Below are 13,072 nucleotides of genomic sequence, written 5' to 3' on the forward strand. Positions count from 1 at the left end.
AAGGAGGAGGGACAAAGTGTCAAAGGGGCAAAAAGATATGCTCTTATTGAAGTTGTCTTGGAAAAAACTTCAATTACCCTCTCTAGCTACCAATGTTTTTAAATGTCCCCTAAACTTTAAAAATTTGCATCGTCGGTGTCTATAGTTTTCGGCTGTCCGTCTTTCCTCCCTAGAATCGGGGAAGGAGAATTGTGGGGTGTCTAGGGCCATGTAGTAGGTTTGGGATGTCTACTTCCTTTGAAGCTTGTGGCGGTTTTCTAAGCCATAGTATCTCCCACTAGTTGGTTTGCAAGTGATATGTTACCATCTGTGAGATAGTGCCACATTTCTCAAAATAATAAATTTCATCAATGATAACATATCATTTGAAAACCAATTTTTGTGGAAAATTTTTGGCAAGTGCAGCACTTATCTTTTCCTTTTGTGGTGATAAATAAATTGACTTAAACTAAGGGGAGAAGAAAAAGAGGAATGAAGAAAGAAGAGGTTGACACCATAATCCATGTAACATGAAATAACTACAATGGTCAAGGGTGATAGCTTTACAATTTAATATTCAATTTCCGACAGTAAAACGAGTTCCTGCAGGTAATCAGACATACTCCACTTTCTTCCTTGCCACCATTGCCCTCTACAGCCAACAATTGAAATTCTCCTTATTAAACATACAACTGACCTTCGGACAACTCATTGTGTGAGCAGCTTTGAATCGCATGCCACAATTTTCACCCGGCCAACATTCTCCTGGCATTCTTCGTGCTTAAACGTTGCATTTTGTAAGATGAAGGTCCAAACATTGTCGCAAAATCTATAAGTGTGCAGGTGTCCCTGTATCAGAGTATGTTGCTTGTTAAAACGTAAAGATAAGCAGAAATAGAACAAAATGCCAAGACAAAAGATTTTTGTATTCACGAGGAAGCATGGGGCGAATTATTTTATCCAAGTGGTTGAATGAAATCAAAACATAAATGTCCAATAAGCGAAAGTCTATTTTGGATTAAAAAAAGAAGAATAACATACCTTAGTTCACCATTATAGCAGAAATTTCCAAAAATTTAGTAAAACCATAGCACAGGATGCATTTCAAATACTAGTCTCCCTAATCAAAGAAGTGGGTAGGCACCAACCACCACGTTATTATTAACTCAAGTCAAATGAAAGATGTCATTCAATATATTCTCTCATTTCCCTAGAACCAAACCCACAAAAACATGAATGGCAGAAAGAAAGGTATTAAGGCAATCAATTCCGTTACGACATTCTACTTTGTGAACATGTGGATAATCTTCTATATTAAGCTTGACAGACAATAGATCAAATTCCTCTACTCCTTCGTGCAGACACAACGTATGAAGAATTTTCTATTTCAACAACCGAGATCAAGAGCCTTAAAGCAAATACAAAATACGTATTGCATTGCCTTCATATGTTATACGAAGTTCAAAGAAGAGAAAATAATTTATTGATGTTTTGACACCCAATAATGGAATTTTAACAGCACATAGAAGTAGGAGTTTAATCCATATCAAAACCCAACTGAATACCAATACCTCTTCATATGCTCCTCCTAAATATATATCTGATGGTCATTAGATGCATGCAAATTCAAAAATAAAATTCTAATTCCAAAAAAGTATCAGATACTTAATAGACCCTCCTATAGAATATGCTCAAGCATTAACGTCTACCATTTAAGCATGAAATATGAACATAACTCCATTAAAATCTGTGACCAAATTATTTCAAGTTAAAACTATATAAAATTTTACAATCATCTCTGCCATATCGGTATAATGTCATCTTCCCATCCAATATATGTATATAACAAAAATGATAGCATGCATCATTCCTATATTATAAAGAATACATTGATGGAAATTTTATCAAAGAAGCTTCTATCATTGTACAGTACCCCCATAAAGACAAAAGAGTACTGGAGGTAGTTCACCAAGTTCTGCTTAACGCAAAAAACTTCAACATCATATCACTCGCAGTCTTCTCATTGTACATTACCCCTATAAAGACGAGTATCGGAGGTCGTTCACCAAGTTCTGCTTAACGCAAAAAACTTCAACATCATATCACTCATTTGTTTAATGTCTTATTCTTAGGCTAGGTTGGAGGCCACCTCTTCACTCAATGCTGCTTCACTTTGGCTCTTTAAAGCTTTCTCTTTGTTCAATTGGTGATGCAATGGATGTCAATTATTTAATCTCTTTACTATTATCGGCACTTTGAAAAGGAAAACCAACAATCTTCTCCATACCAGCAGTGGCGGACAAAGATTATGAGGTATCCTAATCTGTGCTTTTTTGGCCTGGTAATAGAATTGATTATATTCTTTTTCTATTTTTCTACATCTCTTATTCTTATACTCATTGCAATACTAAGACCCTCTCTCTCTCTCCACACACACACAGAAACAGGAAAATCAAGGTAAAGATGAAGGAAGGAATATGAGATTCAAAAGAGCTTATAGAAGTCAATTCTAGAAATTGACTAAGAAATATTTCCAGAAACATATAAAAAAAGTCATGATACAAATTAAAAATTAACAAGCACCTTTTTTGTAAAGTGAAGATTCTTATACGCCAAGCAAATACTCCATGTGTCCAGAAAAAAAAATATATATTACTCCATGCAAACACATTTTTTGTCACCACAAACATAACCAGCACAGGGTTAATTCAAAACTTAAGTGTATCAGCTCTGATGCAATTCAAGTCACAACTAGCAAGCATGACCAAATGTGGCAGACCACAAGCAAGGCAGGACAAACTCGTACCATCTGCTTTGATTGAAATTCTGTTTACAAGGGTAGTTTCTTCACGATTTTTTTATTTTTTATTTTTAAAAAAGGCCTTAATAACTATAAGCAGGAATGATTTGGCATTTGAAAATTGGTTGGTGGTACATGTATCCTGATATAGTGCTTTTCCAAGAAGAAAAATAGTACTCAAGAAGCCAGGGGTGCATCACTTTTTATCTGTTTTATCAATAAGAAGCCCTATGTCTCACAATAGCATTTAGGAAAATGATAGCTTGGAAATCCATCTCCAGATTAGCTTTAAATGCATGATTGGTTCAATTTTGGGAATTGTTCCTCATGTTAACAGAAACGAAGAAATTGAACATGTTCAAAGAAAATTACTCTTCCGCAAATGAAATTAAATATTTCATTTGATTTCCCTTTTTCCCTGGGCCAAAATAAATCACTAAAATTTAGTGTACTCTCCAAGAAAGTTCACCATACTCATTTTCTAGAATACAATGTTGGAAACGGAAACTGACACGCTCTAGTTATCACAAGGCGTTAGAAAGCAAAGATATACATAAAGGCTCATAAATGGGTACCATTTTAACATGCATGGCCAACTATCCCTTTGTGCTTGGGTACAGGACATGTGGATATATGGCATCTAACGGCTCAATTCAATCAAAATTATCAGTTTTTCAAGAAGAAAGGCACATGCTGCATTTATGTAAATAAATTCTCGTAAGTACAGTTTGCCCCATGGACAAGAATAGTCCAAAGTGCATTTTTTCCATGACAAGATTGCAGCACAAGACCAAGTTTTTTTTAGAATAATAAGCACCGGTCCAGAGAGAAAGGAATGAGAACTTTCTCCTACCCAATTGTGCCAAAGGGAAAATTCTATGGACTTTATAATTCATAAGACTTAAAAAGAAAGCAATTGTATAAATACCATATAAGACTGCAATGAATTTATGTTTGTTTATAACTAATTATTCATCAATAAATACAGCTTCTTAACCTCAGGACCTTGACAATGTGATGTGTCATCCATTAGCATAAAAAGCATTAATTCTCCACTAAAAACATGAAAAAGGAAACAACTATAAAATGCTAATCACAACTAAATTTGTTCACCCAGTTCCAAAAAAACACTATAAATGCTAAACAACCTAAGATCTTTCCCGGTGGATTATATATTGTCTTAGGTTGAGCACCAAACGACACATGAACTAAAAGATCATCCAAAGCAGTGAAGAAAAAGTAACCGTACAATCCTTATCGTCCTAGATTATTTAACTCGCTGCACCTCTAAGGCAACACAATCAAGCTAGAGAAAGATCTAGAACCAATCCCTTCTTACATTTCCGTATCCAAACTCAAACAACAGTATAAATTTCAATTTCAGAAAAAAAAAAAAAAAAAAAATTACCTTAATGGTGACCTTGCTTTTCACTTGATTTTCCAAAGCTTCAGTCATAGACTAAAAATGAAAATTAAAAAGAAAAAGAAAAGGAAAAAGAAACCGTTAATAAAGATCAAACGGCCACTCCTTAAAACTAAAATCTAAGTCCGGAGCAGTCAAAACCGCGAATAACCGTACCTTGTCGAACTGGACAAGAACCTGAAAGGCCAACTCGGGACGGAGAGTGCCATTCTGTACCATCTCGTCCAAAGTGTCCGTCAGGCACATCCCGATCGTCGACCTCCTGTACAGTTCGAACGTCGCCATTCTCGGTCACCGGACGAGATCTGAGCATTTAGACACTCCATAAATCAAGAATTTATACACATATATAAATCGAAGCATTTTGGAATTGAAAAATAAAACAAGAAACCATGAATTATAGAGAAAACCTAGCGAGCTGTGGGGATTAGAGCGAGAGATTATGAATAATAAAATAAAAAGTGACAGAAAAAAAAAGGAAGAAACGAAATAGGAAAATTGGTGGAGGAATCGAAGGTTACGAGAGGATTGGGTGGCGAGGAAGTGGAGCTTTTGGTCTGTGCCTAGTGCCTTTGTCTCGTTTAATTTTTGCTCTCGAAGAATTTTGAGCGGAGAGATTTGGGGCTTTTTATACCCTAGCTTTTGTAGCTGAGGGGTATATATAGCCGCGATGGATCTGGAAATATGAAATGACTAATGTACCCCCAGACCTTTTTTGTTTTTTAGTCGCTTCTTCTTTTGTGGCCGTTATCGATGTATCTTCGACCGAAGACACCCCAACAGGTTATGAACAAACAATGAGTCAAATGAAATAGTATTTTATTTTGTGGTTTGGATTTACGGCCCCGTTTATTGATTTTTTTAGATTTTTTTTTTTTTTTATTTGACTTGTATGAAAAATTATTGATAATAGCGGCCGACATCGACCTTCCAACGACTTCCGAAAAAGAGTGCATACGAGAAATTTAAATTCGAAAAATGATTTAAAGATCATTTATTTGGCCAATTTTCAAATATTAGATTTATCTTGAACTGTAATATTTTTGTTGGGTCTATGAGGATGTTTGGCAAACCCACGTAAACCAACCCTACCGTACTAGTACTGTAGATTAGATTGGGCGCCGAAGACAATCTGAAAAAAATAGACTGATGCTGGCTGACAGGTATAGATTTCAAACTTAACATTATAAATAATTCCTATTTTACCCCTTTAATATTGTAAATAATTCTTATTTTGTCCATTCAAAACACCCACACAAATATACCCAAATTTGTCTTTTACTATCAGTTGGCTTCTCCCATACACACGGTCGGCAGCATGGTCAGACTTCTTCAGTTGATGAACAGTGCCGTGAATCTTGGGAAAAGTGCTCTCACTTAACAAACAAGGCGTTCCCACCCCTCCTTTTGTATTATATTTTTGTTTATTAATACAATCTCACTTATATATAAAAGAATGCCATTTTATTAGAATGAGTAGTGATTTTTAGCACACCGGCGTGCTTAACGTCGGTGTTAAAATATTATTAAAATAATATTTGAATAGTAAAAAAATAATAATAAATTAGATTTTAATACTGGCGTGCTTACTGTTCAAGGTGTGCTAAAAATCACTACTCTATTACAATATTATTATAATTTTTTTAATATTTTGCTTCCTCTAAAAACCTATCAAGTTAAAAAAATAAAAAAAATAAAAAAATCAAGTTTTCCTTATTAAAGAACTTTCATGGGTTGTGAATCTTGTGATTACCAATCTGGCCTATCATAGTGGGAGGGATTGTTTTACCGGTCACTGGGCCTGACCCACTAGACTTATTTATTTTTGTTGCCAGTAAGGCCCATGGCATTTCGTCTCGCTGGCGCCTGAAAGAAGACGTGGGTGGGCTCCAAACATGCCACGTGGAAAAAGCTCTTCTCAAACGTGTAGGCCTTCAGAAGAAAGCACCATTCGGTTCCCACACGCATCACAGCCCACAGGTGGAAGAGATCAGGACTTCGCCACCGCCGCCACCAACCGACACGAACACCATGAGAAAACAGGAAACATCGGCGATGTCACGCATGAAGAAGGATTGCCTTTGGTTGGCAGCTTCGATGGAAGAGGGTTTTGGGTATGTCAAAGCGCGATTCATCTCCCTGGTATTTCACTCCTCTCTGTTAATTACCATTTTCATATTATTTCAGTTGATATATAGATCATCACGTACGACGTCGTAATGTATTCATTTATGCACTGAAATGTTTTTGGTTAGAATATTGAAAAGATCTTGCCCTATATATGGGTTGCAATTTTATGGGTTATTATATATCCTTGTTGATATGGAAAAATTGGAAGCAGACGAAGAAGTTGACGGCCAGGAACGAGAAGGAAGCCACTGAAGCTGACCTAATGGCTGCTAAGATGCAGGTTGAAGCTGCTGACGCTGCCGAGGAAACCAAGAAGAGACTTGACAAATCTATGTAATTGTATCCAATATTAACTAAATTACACATGGTTTTATGGTGCAAAGATCCCAAATTGCTTGAAATATTGCTTTTAAAGTTGAAAAAGGCTAGAATTTAATAAAACTTTCACATGGCGAGGTTGATGTAAAATGGCACATAATTACCTAAGTTGATGGCAAATGGCACCTTGCCACCTAAGCAAAATATAAATATTTTATTAGATTGTAGCATATCTCTAAATATTTAGAAAAAATTTTATTTTTAAGGTTTTTATTTTTAATTATTTATTTATTATTTTATTTTTATTTTTAAGTGCATTTTATTTTATTTTTATTTTTAAATTAGCACTTGTAAGCTGATTTTTACAGAAATGACTAATATTATTAGAAAAATTATTACTAAATTTTCTCTCTAAAAATTAGAGCTTCTAGAGGTTATATGGGGCCAGTGGGCTCTTGGTAAAGTTAGCCCATTTCTCAGGCCAATGCCATGATTCATGAAGGTAGCCTATCCCAAGTAGTCCTTTTCCCGTCCTCTCAATGCAATTTCAAGCTTTGAAATGCAACAAAGCGATCCAAACACAGCTAGCTAGGTTGCCTTGGTAACACAAATAATCCTTCTGGATGCAAGCATAATCTCTTCAGCAATCTATCTTTCTGTGATTTTTTTTTTCTTTTTTAATAACATTGCTAATTTTTGTAACAATTAAGAGTGCAAACACTTCTTAAACAAATCCCATGAGGTGTTGTCTAAAAAAAAACGATCTTAAATGCTAAATTACGATTTAGAAGTCGAACAATAATTTTGTCAAATGTTTTTATTACATGTATTTTACATCAAATGTACCTTAAAAGACACCAATTAGATATGGATTTCTTTAATGGAATTTGATGAGGACGGTGGGCCTTCAAAGCGAATGTAGTCATACATGATCCCCTGGAGAGGGCCGGTGCTTTGTGTCTGTGTCAGGAAAATGGTATTATCCCCATCATCCACAAGCAAATTGCCGGCTATTCCAACGTTGTACAGCCGGTAGAGTCCATGGATTCCGTGTCTAGCAATTGTGTTGTCGTGTCCAATTACTCCGGTTGAAAATATCGGCGGATCTGCTTCTGGATTGTTTACCCGGACCTTTCATAGAAAGAGAAAAAAAAAGAAGGTATAAATCTACGTGTTAGGGTAGTTAGGATTTGGGTCGGGCCAGTGTTCAGATAGTTCATATTTAGTAACGGATCAATCATGAAAGGATTGAAATGCAACAAAGCGATCCAAACACAGCTAGCTAGGTTGCCTTGGTAACACAAATAATCCTTCTGGATGCAAGCATAATCTCTTCAGCAATCTATCTTTCTGTGATTTTTTTTTTCTTTTTTAATAACATTGCTAATTTTTGTAACAATTAAGAGTGCAAACACTTCTTAAACAAATCCCATGAGGTGTTGTCTAAAAAAAAAAACGATCTTAAATGCTAAATTACGATTTAGAAGTCGAACAATAATTTTGTCAAATGTTTTTATTACATGTATTTTACATCAAATGTACCTTAAAAGACACCAATTAGATATGGATTTCTTTAATGGAATTTGATGAGGACGGTGGGCCTTCAAAGCGAATGTAGTCATACATGATCCCCTGGAGAGGGCCGGTGCTTTGTGTCTGTGTCAGGAAAATGGTATTATCCCCATCATCCACAAGCAAATTGCCGGCTACTCCAACGTTGTACAGCCGGTAGAGTCCATGGATTCCGTGTCTAGCAATTGTGTTGTCGTGTCCAATTACTCCGGTTGAAAATATCGGCGGATCTGCTTCTGGATTGTTTACCCGGACCTTTCATAGAAAGAGAAAAAAAAAGAAGGTATAAATCTACGTGTCAGGGTAGTTAGGATTTGGGTCGGGCCAGTGTTCAGATAGTTCATATTTAGTAACGGATCAATCATGAAAGGATACCTGTAATTCAGAGACGTGAGCTGTTGCAAGTGCTAATCGCAATTTATAGACTCCGGTTGTATCCACTTGGTGGAGTTTGAACTTGATTTGCCACGTGGTTGCTTGATATGTATCATCATTTATTTTCCTAACAATACAACAAAATCTTATTACATGCGAGATGATGGACAAAGTTTTTTACAAATTAGATTAAAGTAAATTTGTGGGTTAATTACATTTACTCTTCTCTAACTACTCTCTTTTTTTTTTCTTTTCTTTTTTTTTTAATGTCTCCCAATATTTTGATTTTTATAAGTCTCCTCCTAATCTATAAAGGGTATTTTTGTCATTTTCAGTTTCAAGAGAAGGACATTGCAACTCCAATTTAAATTGGAGGCACCTAAATTCTTATAATGTAATCTATTAATTTTTTTTTTTTTGGTATAATTGTAAGGGAAGGGAGAGATGAAAGATGATTTAAACAAGTGACCTCTACTTTATAAAGCTTAGTATCCAGCCGATTGAGCTACCTCAATGAGATCATATTCTAGTCTATTAAATGATATATATTGTTAGAATAGGTGATTCTCTCATGTATTTTTAATAATTGCATGTGAAAATCACATCATTTGAAGGACAAATGGAAATTCAATAGACTGAGTTATTAGATGAAAACTATGTCTTGAGGGGATGTGAATTTTGCCATACTAAAGGAGACAAATTGCATTTTAAATATTCATTTGATAAATAAAACCATCATATAAAAGATGGGCTTATCTTTATGACAAGGCAGAGCCCACGTGGGAAGAGCTGTACCTAGTAACGTGAGCAAAGAACCAATCTTTTCGATAGTCGCTAACATCGACTGTGTAAACCAAATCTCCATCAGGATATAAATTTGCATATCTTTCCCACAATCCATATTGCCTATATCTGCCGATTAAAGAAAACATAAACAAGAATCTACAATATAAAGCTATCAATTTTTTTTTTGTAATCACATGGAACCCTTCAAGGCAGGCAATTTCAGGACCCATTATTGTCCCACCCGCAAGAACCATGTTTTGGTTTAATGAGGACTCAAATAGTCGACTTCGTGATATAAACCAAACGATTCGACCATTCAAGTTAACCCTCACAAATAATATAAAGCTAACATTTGATTTTATACTCCTTAAGCTTGCAAAAAAGTAGCTAACCTATCAGGATGATTCACAAAAAGTTTGTTAATATACTTCGGATTAGGATCGGGAATGTAAAATTCAGCAGCAGAGCGATCAGGGATGCCTATTTCCCATAAAGTCGGCCCATCTCTTGGAGGCTCAAATACAAGATCACCCACATCAATATCACAACCTGCTATGTTTACATGTTAAAATCTCGCAAAATTTTGATGAATAAACAAGATGAGAATTAAGAAAAACTCATTAGAAGTAAGGACAGGACCTGCAGTTATGGTAATTACAACATTGTACTGATAATCACCCACAACACCAGGAACCCATGCATTAAGATTATAATCACCACTTTGTATATTGTTGATGCAGAAGTAACCGTTTGTGTCTGTTCTTGTCCAAAATTGATAACCCTGAAAATATACATTTATTGTTACTTGAAGTGTAATATTAATAGTCCAAAATTACTTTTTGTTTGAATAGAAAAAAAAAATAAAAAAAATAAAAAATTGTAGGTTATTTTGTTATACCTAATCAACCATGCTTATAATATTATTAACAAAAATTACCTTGCATTCTGTTTGCCAGGATCCAATGTCTCCTGGTGGTGCCAAGCCCACATGAGCACAGTTTGCAGAAATACACTCATCACTTAAATACCTGGGCAATGGAAACTATAAATTTTTCTATCCCAAATGGCCAAATATATAAGAGATGAAAAAAGTGGTTTAGGAGCAAATAGTTTCACTAGAGAGTTGATTCTTGTAATATAATATAATATAATAAAACAAAAACCAAAATAAGACAAACACTATCATATTTGATTATTTTCAAATTTCAATAGTTACACTATATATCACCTCATTATCATTTTTCCGTTCCTAGAGTTGATGTGACGTGGTTTCTATAACATTTAATGCATAGTGATTAATTGATTTTTTGATTGGGGACACGCCACGTAATTAGATTTGGAGGGATGAGATGGGTGATAAATAGAATTACTTTACTTCCAAAGCTACACCCAGAGCTTCTTACATGCCAACCATCTTGATAAGAATTTAATAATGACAGCATCACATAATAATAAATTTAATTTATTTGAAATTCAGGAAAATAATAATTTTTTTTTTCTCCCTATTATCATATCAATGAGTGTTTTTGGTCATGCGATTTCGCAAGTCAAATATGTGTTTTTAAACAAAATTAAAGTACCTGTCTTGGATTTGTAATCTACCACTAACAGTGCCCCTTTGATCAGACGATTGAAAATCCTCAGAAGCCGGAAAATCATAGGGCCAATTTTCAACTTCAATCCTCATCTGAAGAATAATTCAATTTTAAATTAGTGCTCGTCCATCAAAAGGTTATAATGTTGGACCTGATGGTTTGGATTTAGATTTTCAATAATTTATTGTGTCAGATTTCTAATAATTTGAGTAGTAAATATAAAAGAGGTCTTATGGGTTAGCTCATCTGTCTGCGTAGGGTTAGGCTATCGAAAATTTGGAAATTTGCTCGGAGAGATGGGCTCCATAATTATAAAGACTCTTATATTTACCGCCTGAAATATTGTCAACAATTACTTGAGATGTGTATGAATAGTAAGTCTAAATTTCAAAGTTCTGACTTGATTTTTAGCATCCTCCCAAAGCCAAAGTCGGTCCTTTCCATCCGACGCAGAATTAAGGTAGATAAAGGTTGGGCCAAAGACTTTCTTCCATGGCTCGTCCGGTTTCAGTTTCAGTACAAAATCTTCTCCTCCGTAGTGAGCACTGAGAAACATCTGGTTGCAACATTTGGAAATAATAACTAATTAATCGCAGCAATTACCTCTAACTCATGGTGCGTTTATAATGTGCACACAACTATATATACCAGAAAATGATAGAGTCCCAATTAATTTGCCCAACTTAAGTCCAACTTCGACCATTTTTTTTTTTTAAAAAAAAAAAACTAAATAGCAAATGAAAAAAAAGAAGTGTGAAGTAATAATATCTATTTTTGGTCCTTCTTTAATTTGGTATTTTTTTTAAAAATAAAAAATGATATTTTTCTTCATAATAATGCAATTTTTTTTTTTTAAAAAAAAATGACATTATTATGAAGAAAAATACTATTTTTTATTTGCATGTTTCATGAATGTTGTTTAAACTAGGCTTTTGGACAAAATTGAATATGAGTTTCTGACTAATTCTTTGATGTTGAATATTGAAAGAAAAATTGTTGCGCTAGTGTAAATTCAATCATAAATGATTTTCGGGATCTAAAAGAATGTTGGGTTCCATTTTGATAGATGATTGAATTGAAAATTGAAATATATTAAGAAACAATTCTTTTGTGTATTTTCTTTTTGTGTTTTCTCTTAACACTGAATTTATACTAATTTTATTTTATTTTATATTGATTTAATCTTTAATATTAATATATTTCCGATTCATACTTTGGTATAAAAATTTATGATTCCACCCTTGACTACAAAGTACAAATTCCTATAAACTAATCTGACACTTAACACTTAATAATTAAATAATTAAATTTATTTATCAAATTTTATTACTTAAATTTGTTACTTATATTATATCATCACTCATATAAACTATCACACCAATTTATAAGGAAGTCATAGTATCACAATCATTTTTCTTTTTCTTTTGTTACTTACTGCAAGGTTGTAAGGCCCCACATGGGAAGTAAGGTTCTGTTTGACGGGTCCACCCGATCGAAACTCATCACTGGGTGTGATTTGCCAGAACCCCACAAGTGGGTCGGTGGAGATCCATCCGTGGACCCGGAGATCTTTGTCCTCACATGAGTATTGATATTTGTCATCCACCTAATTAAACATGCAAGGAAATTAATTAGTCTTAGGATAAATTAGTTTCAATTATTTATTCTTAAAAAATAATTCTATCTCTTTTGGGTGCATAAGTTAGTCTAATATTTTAGCATACGGGGATTTAAAATCATAGAGGAAAATGAGTGAAAAAAAAGAAAAAAAAAAATACCTCTCCCTTGAACTCCGGTTCTACAGGATTAACAAGTAAAACTGCTTCTGGGGTGGCCAGAGCTTCGCCTCTTTCCGGCAACCGGTCGTCTGGAAGAGGCATGTATCTCTGCCTGTTGTCCGCCACTGCCATGTAGTGAAACCTATATATATTCACCCAAAAAGGAGTTAAAATGAGCAGGGTCCTTGTGCTTAGGGTTTTTTTTTTTTCTTTTAATTTAATTTAAATTTATTTATTTTAGTTTTTTTTTAAACAAGCTACACTAATCACATAGTGTATTGATACTATATTAATGGTGTATGCTATGTAGGCAATT

General features: G+C 34.4%; 3 protein-coding genes across 4 annotated transcripts in view; 1 reads left to right on the forward strand and 2 right to left on the reverse strand.

Annotated features, from left to right (window-relative positions):
• Positions 1-472: 472 nt before the first annotated feature.
• Positions 473-4,829, reverse strand: LOC132190632 (transcription initiation factor IIA subunit 2). Its single transcript, XM_059605673.1, has 4 exons — positions 4,724-4,829; positions 4,359-4,507; positions 4,188-4,238; positions 473-828 (listed from the first exon to the last, which is right to left on the reverse strand). The coding sequence occupies exons 2-4, from the start codon at positions 4,485-4,487 to the stop codon at positions 688-690; spliced, it is 321 nt and encodes a 106-aa protein (XP_059461656.1). The 5' UTR covers positions 4,488-4,507; positions 4,724-4,829; the 3' UTR covers positions 473-687.
• A 522-nt stretch (positions 4,830-5,351) lies between these two features.
• On the forward strand, positions 5,352-6,805 carry LOC132191042 (uncharacterized). The gene is made up of 3 exons (XM_059606063.1): positions 5,352-5,365; positions 6,038-6,344; positions 6,544-6,805. Exons 1-3 carry the CDS (start codon positions 5,352-5,354, stop codon positions 6,667-6,669), a joined length of 447 nt encoding a protein of 148 aa, XP_059462046.1. The 3' UTR covers positions 6,670-6,805.
• Positions 6,806-8,123: 1,318 nt separating this feature from the next.
• LOC132189393 (probable rhamnogalacturonate lyase B) overlaps positions 8,124-13,072 on the reverse strand; it is a 7,429-nt gene continuing 2,480 nt past the window's right edge. The window contains exons 6-15 of one of the 2 annotated variants that reach the window (XM_059604125.1): positions 12,757-12,898; positions 12,414-12,584; positions 11,379-11,534; positions 10,964-11,070; positions 10,321-10,411; positions 10,023-10,164; positions 9,812-9,932; positions 9,393-9,509; positions 8,598-8,724; positions 8,124-8,477 (exon numbers count right to left, since the gene is read on the reverse strand). In XM_059604125.1, coding sequence (XP_059460108.1) covers positions 8,208-8,477; positions 8,598-8,724; positions 9,393-9,509; positions 9,812-9,932; positions 10,023-10,164; positions 10,321-10,411; positions 10,964-11,070; positions 11,379-11,534; positions 12,414-12,584; positions 12,757-12,898 — 1,444 coding nt within the window. In that variant the 3' untranslated portion in view covers positions 8,124-8,207. Of the gene's footprint in view, positions 8,478-8,597; positions 8,725-9,392; positions 9,510-9,775; positions 9,933-10,022; positions 10,165-10,320; positions 10,412-10,963; positions 11,071-11,378; positions 11,535-12,413; positions 12,585-12,756; positions 12,899-13,072 lie in introns of both variants that reach the window. The other variant, XM_059604124.1, reaches the window with a different exon arrangement.

This window comes from Corylus avellana, chromosome ca8 (assembly GCF_901000735.1).
Source record: "Corylus avellana chromosome ca8, CavTom2PMs-1.0".
Classification (NCBI taxonomy): Eukaryota; Viridiplantae; Streptophyta; class Magnoliopsida; order Fagales; family Betulaceae; genus Corylus; species Corylus avellana.

What these genes read in the sequence shown, in the direction of transcription:
- LOC132190632 (XM_059605673.1), bottom strand. Translation starts at nt 4,487, where the DNA reads ATGGCGACGTTCGAACTGTACAGGAGGTCGACGATCGGGATGTGCCTG. An exon ending in TTCTTGTCCAGTTCGACAAG is followed by an intron (nt 4,239 to 4,358) that starts GTACGGTTATTC and finishes TTTCATTTTTAG; the next exon opens with TCTATGACTGAAGCTTTGGA. An exon ending in AAAGCAAGGTCACCATTAAG is followed by an intron (nt 829 to 4,187) that starts GTAATTTTTTTT and finishes ACTCTGATACAG; the next exon opens with GGACACCTGCACACTTATAG.
- LOC132191042 (XM_059606063.1), top strand. An exon ending in AAGCGCGATTCATCTCCCTG is followed by an intron (nt 6,345 to 6,543) that starts GTATTTCACTCC and finishes AATTGGAAGCAG; the next exon opens with ACGAAGAAGTTGACGGCCAG.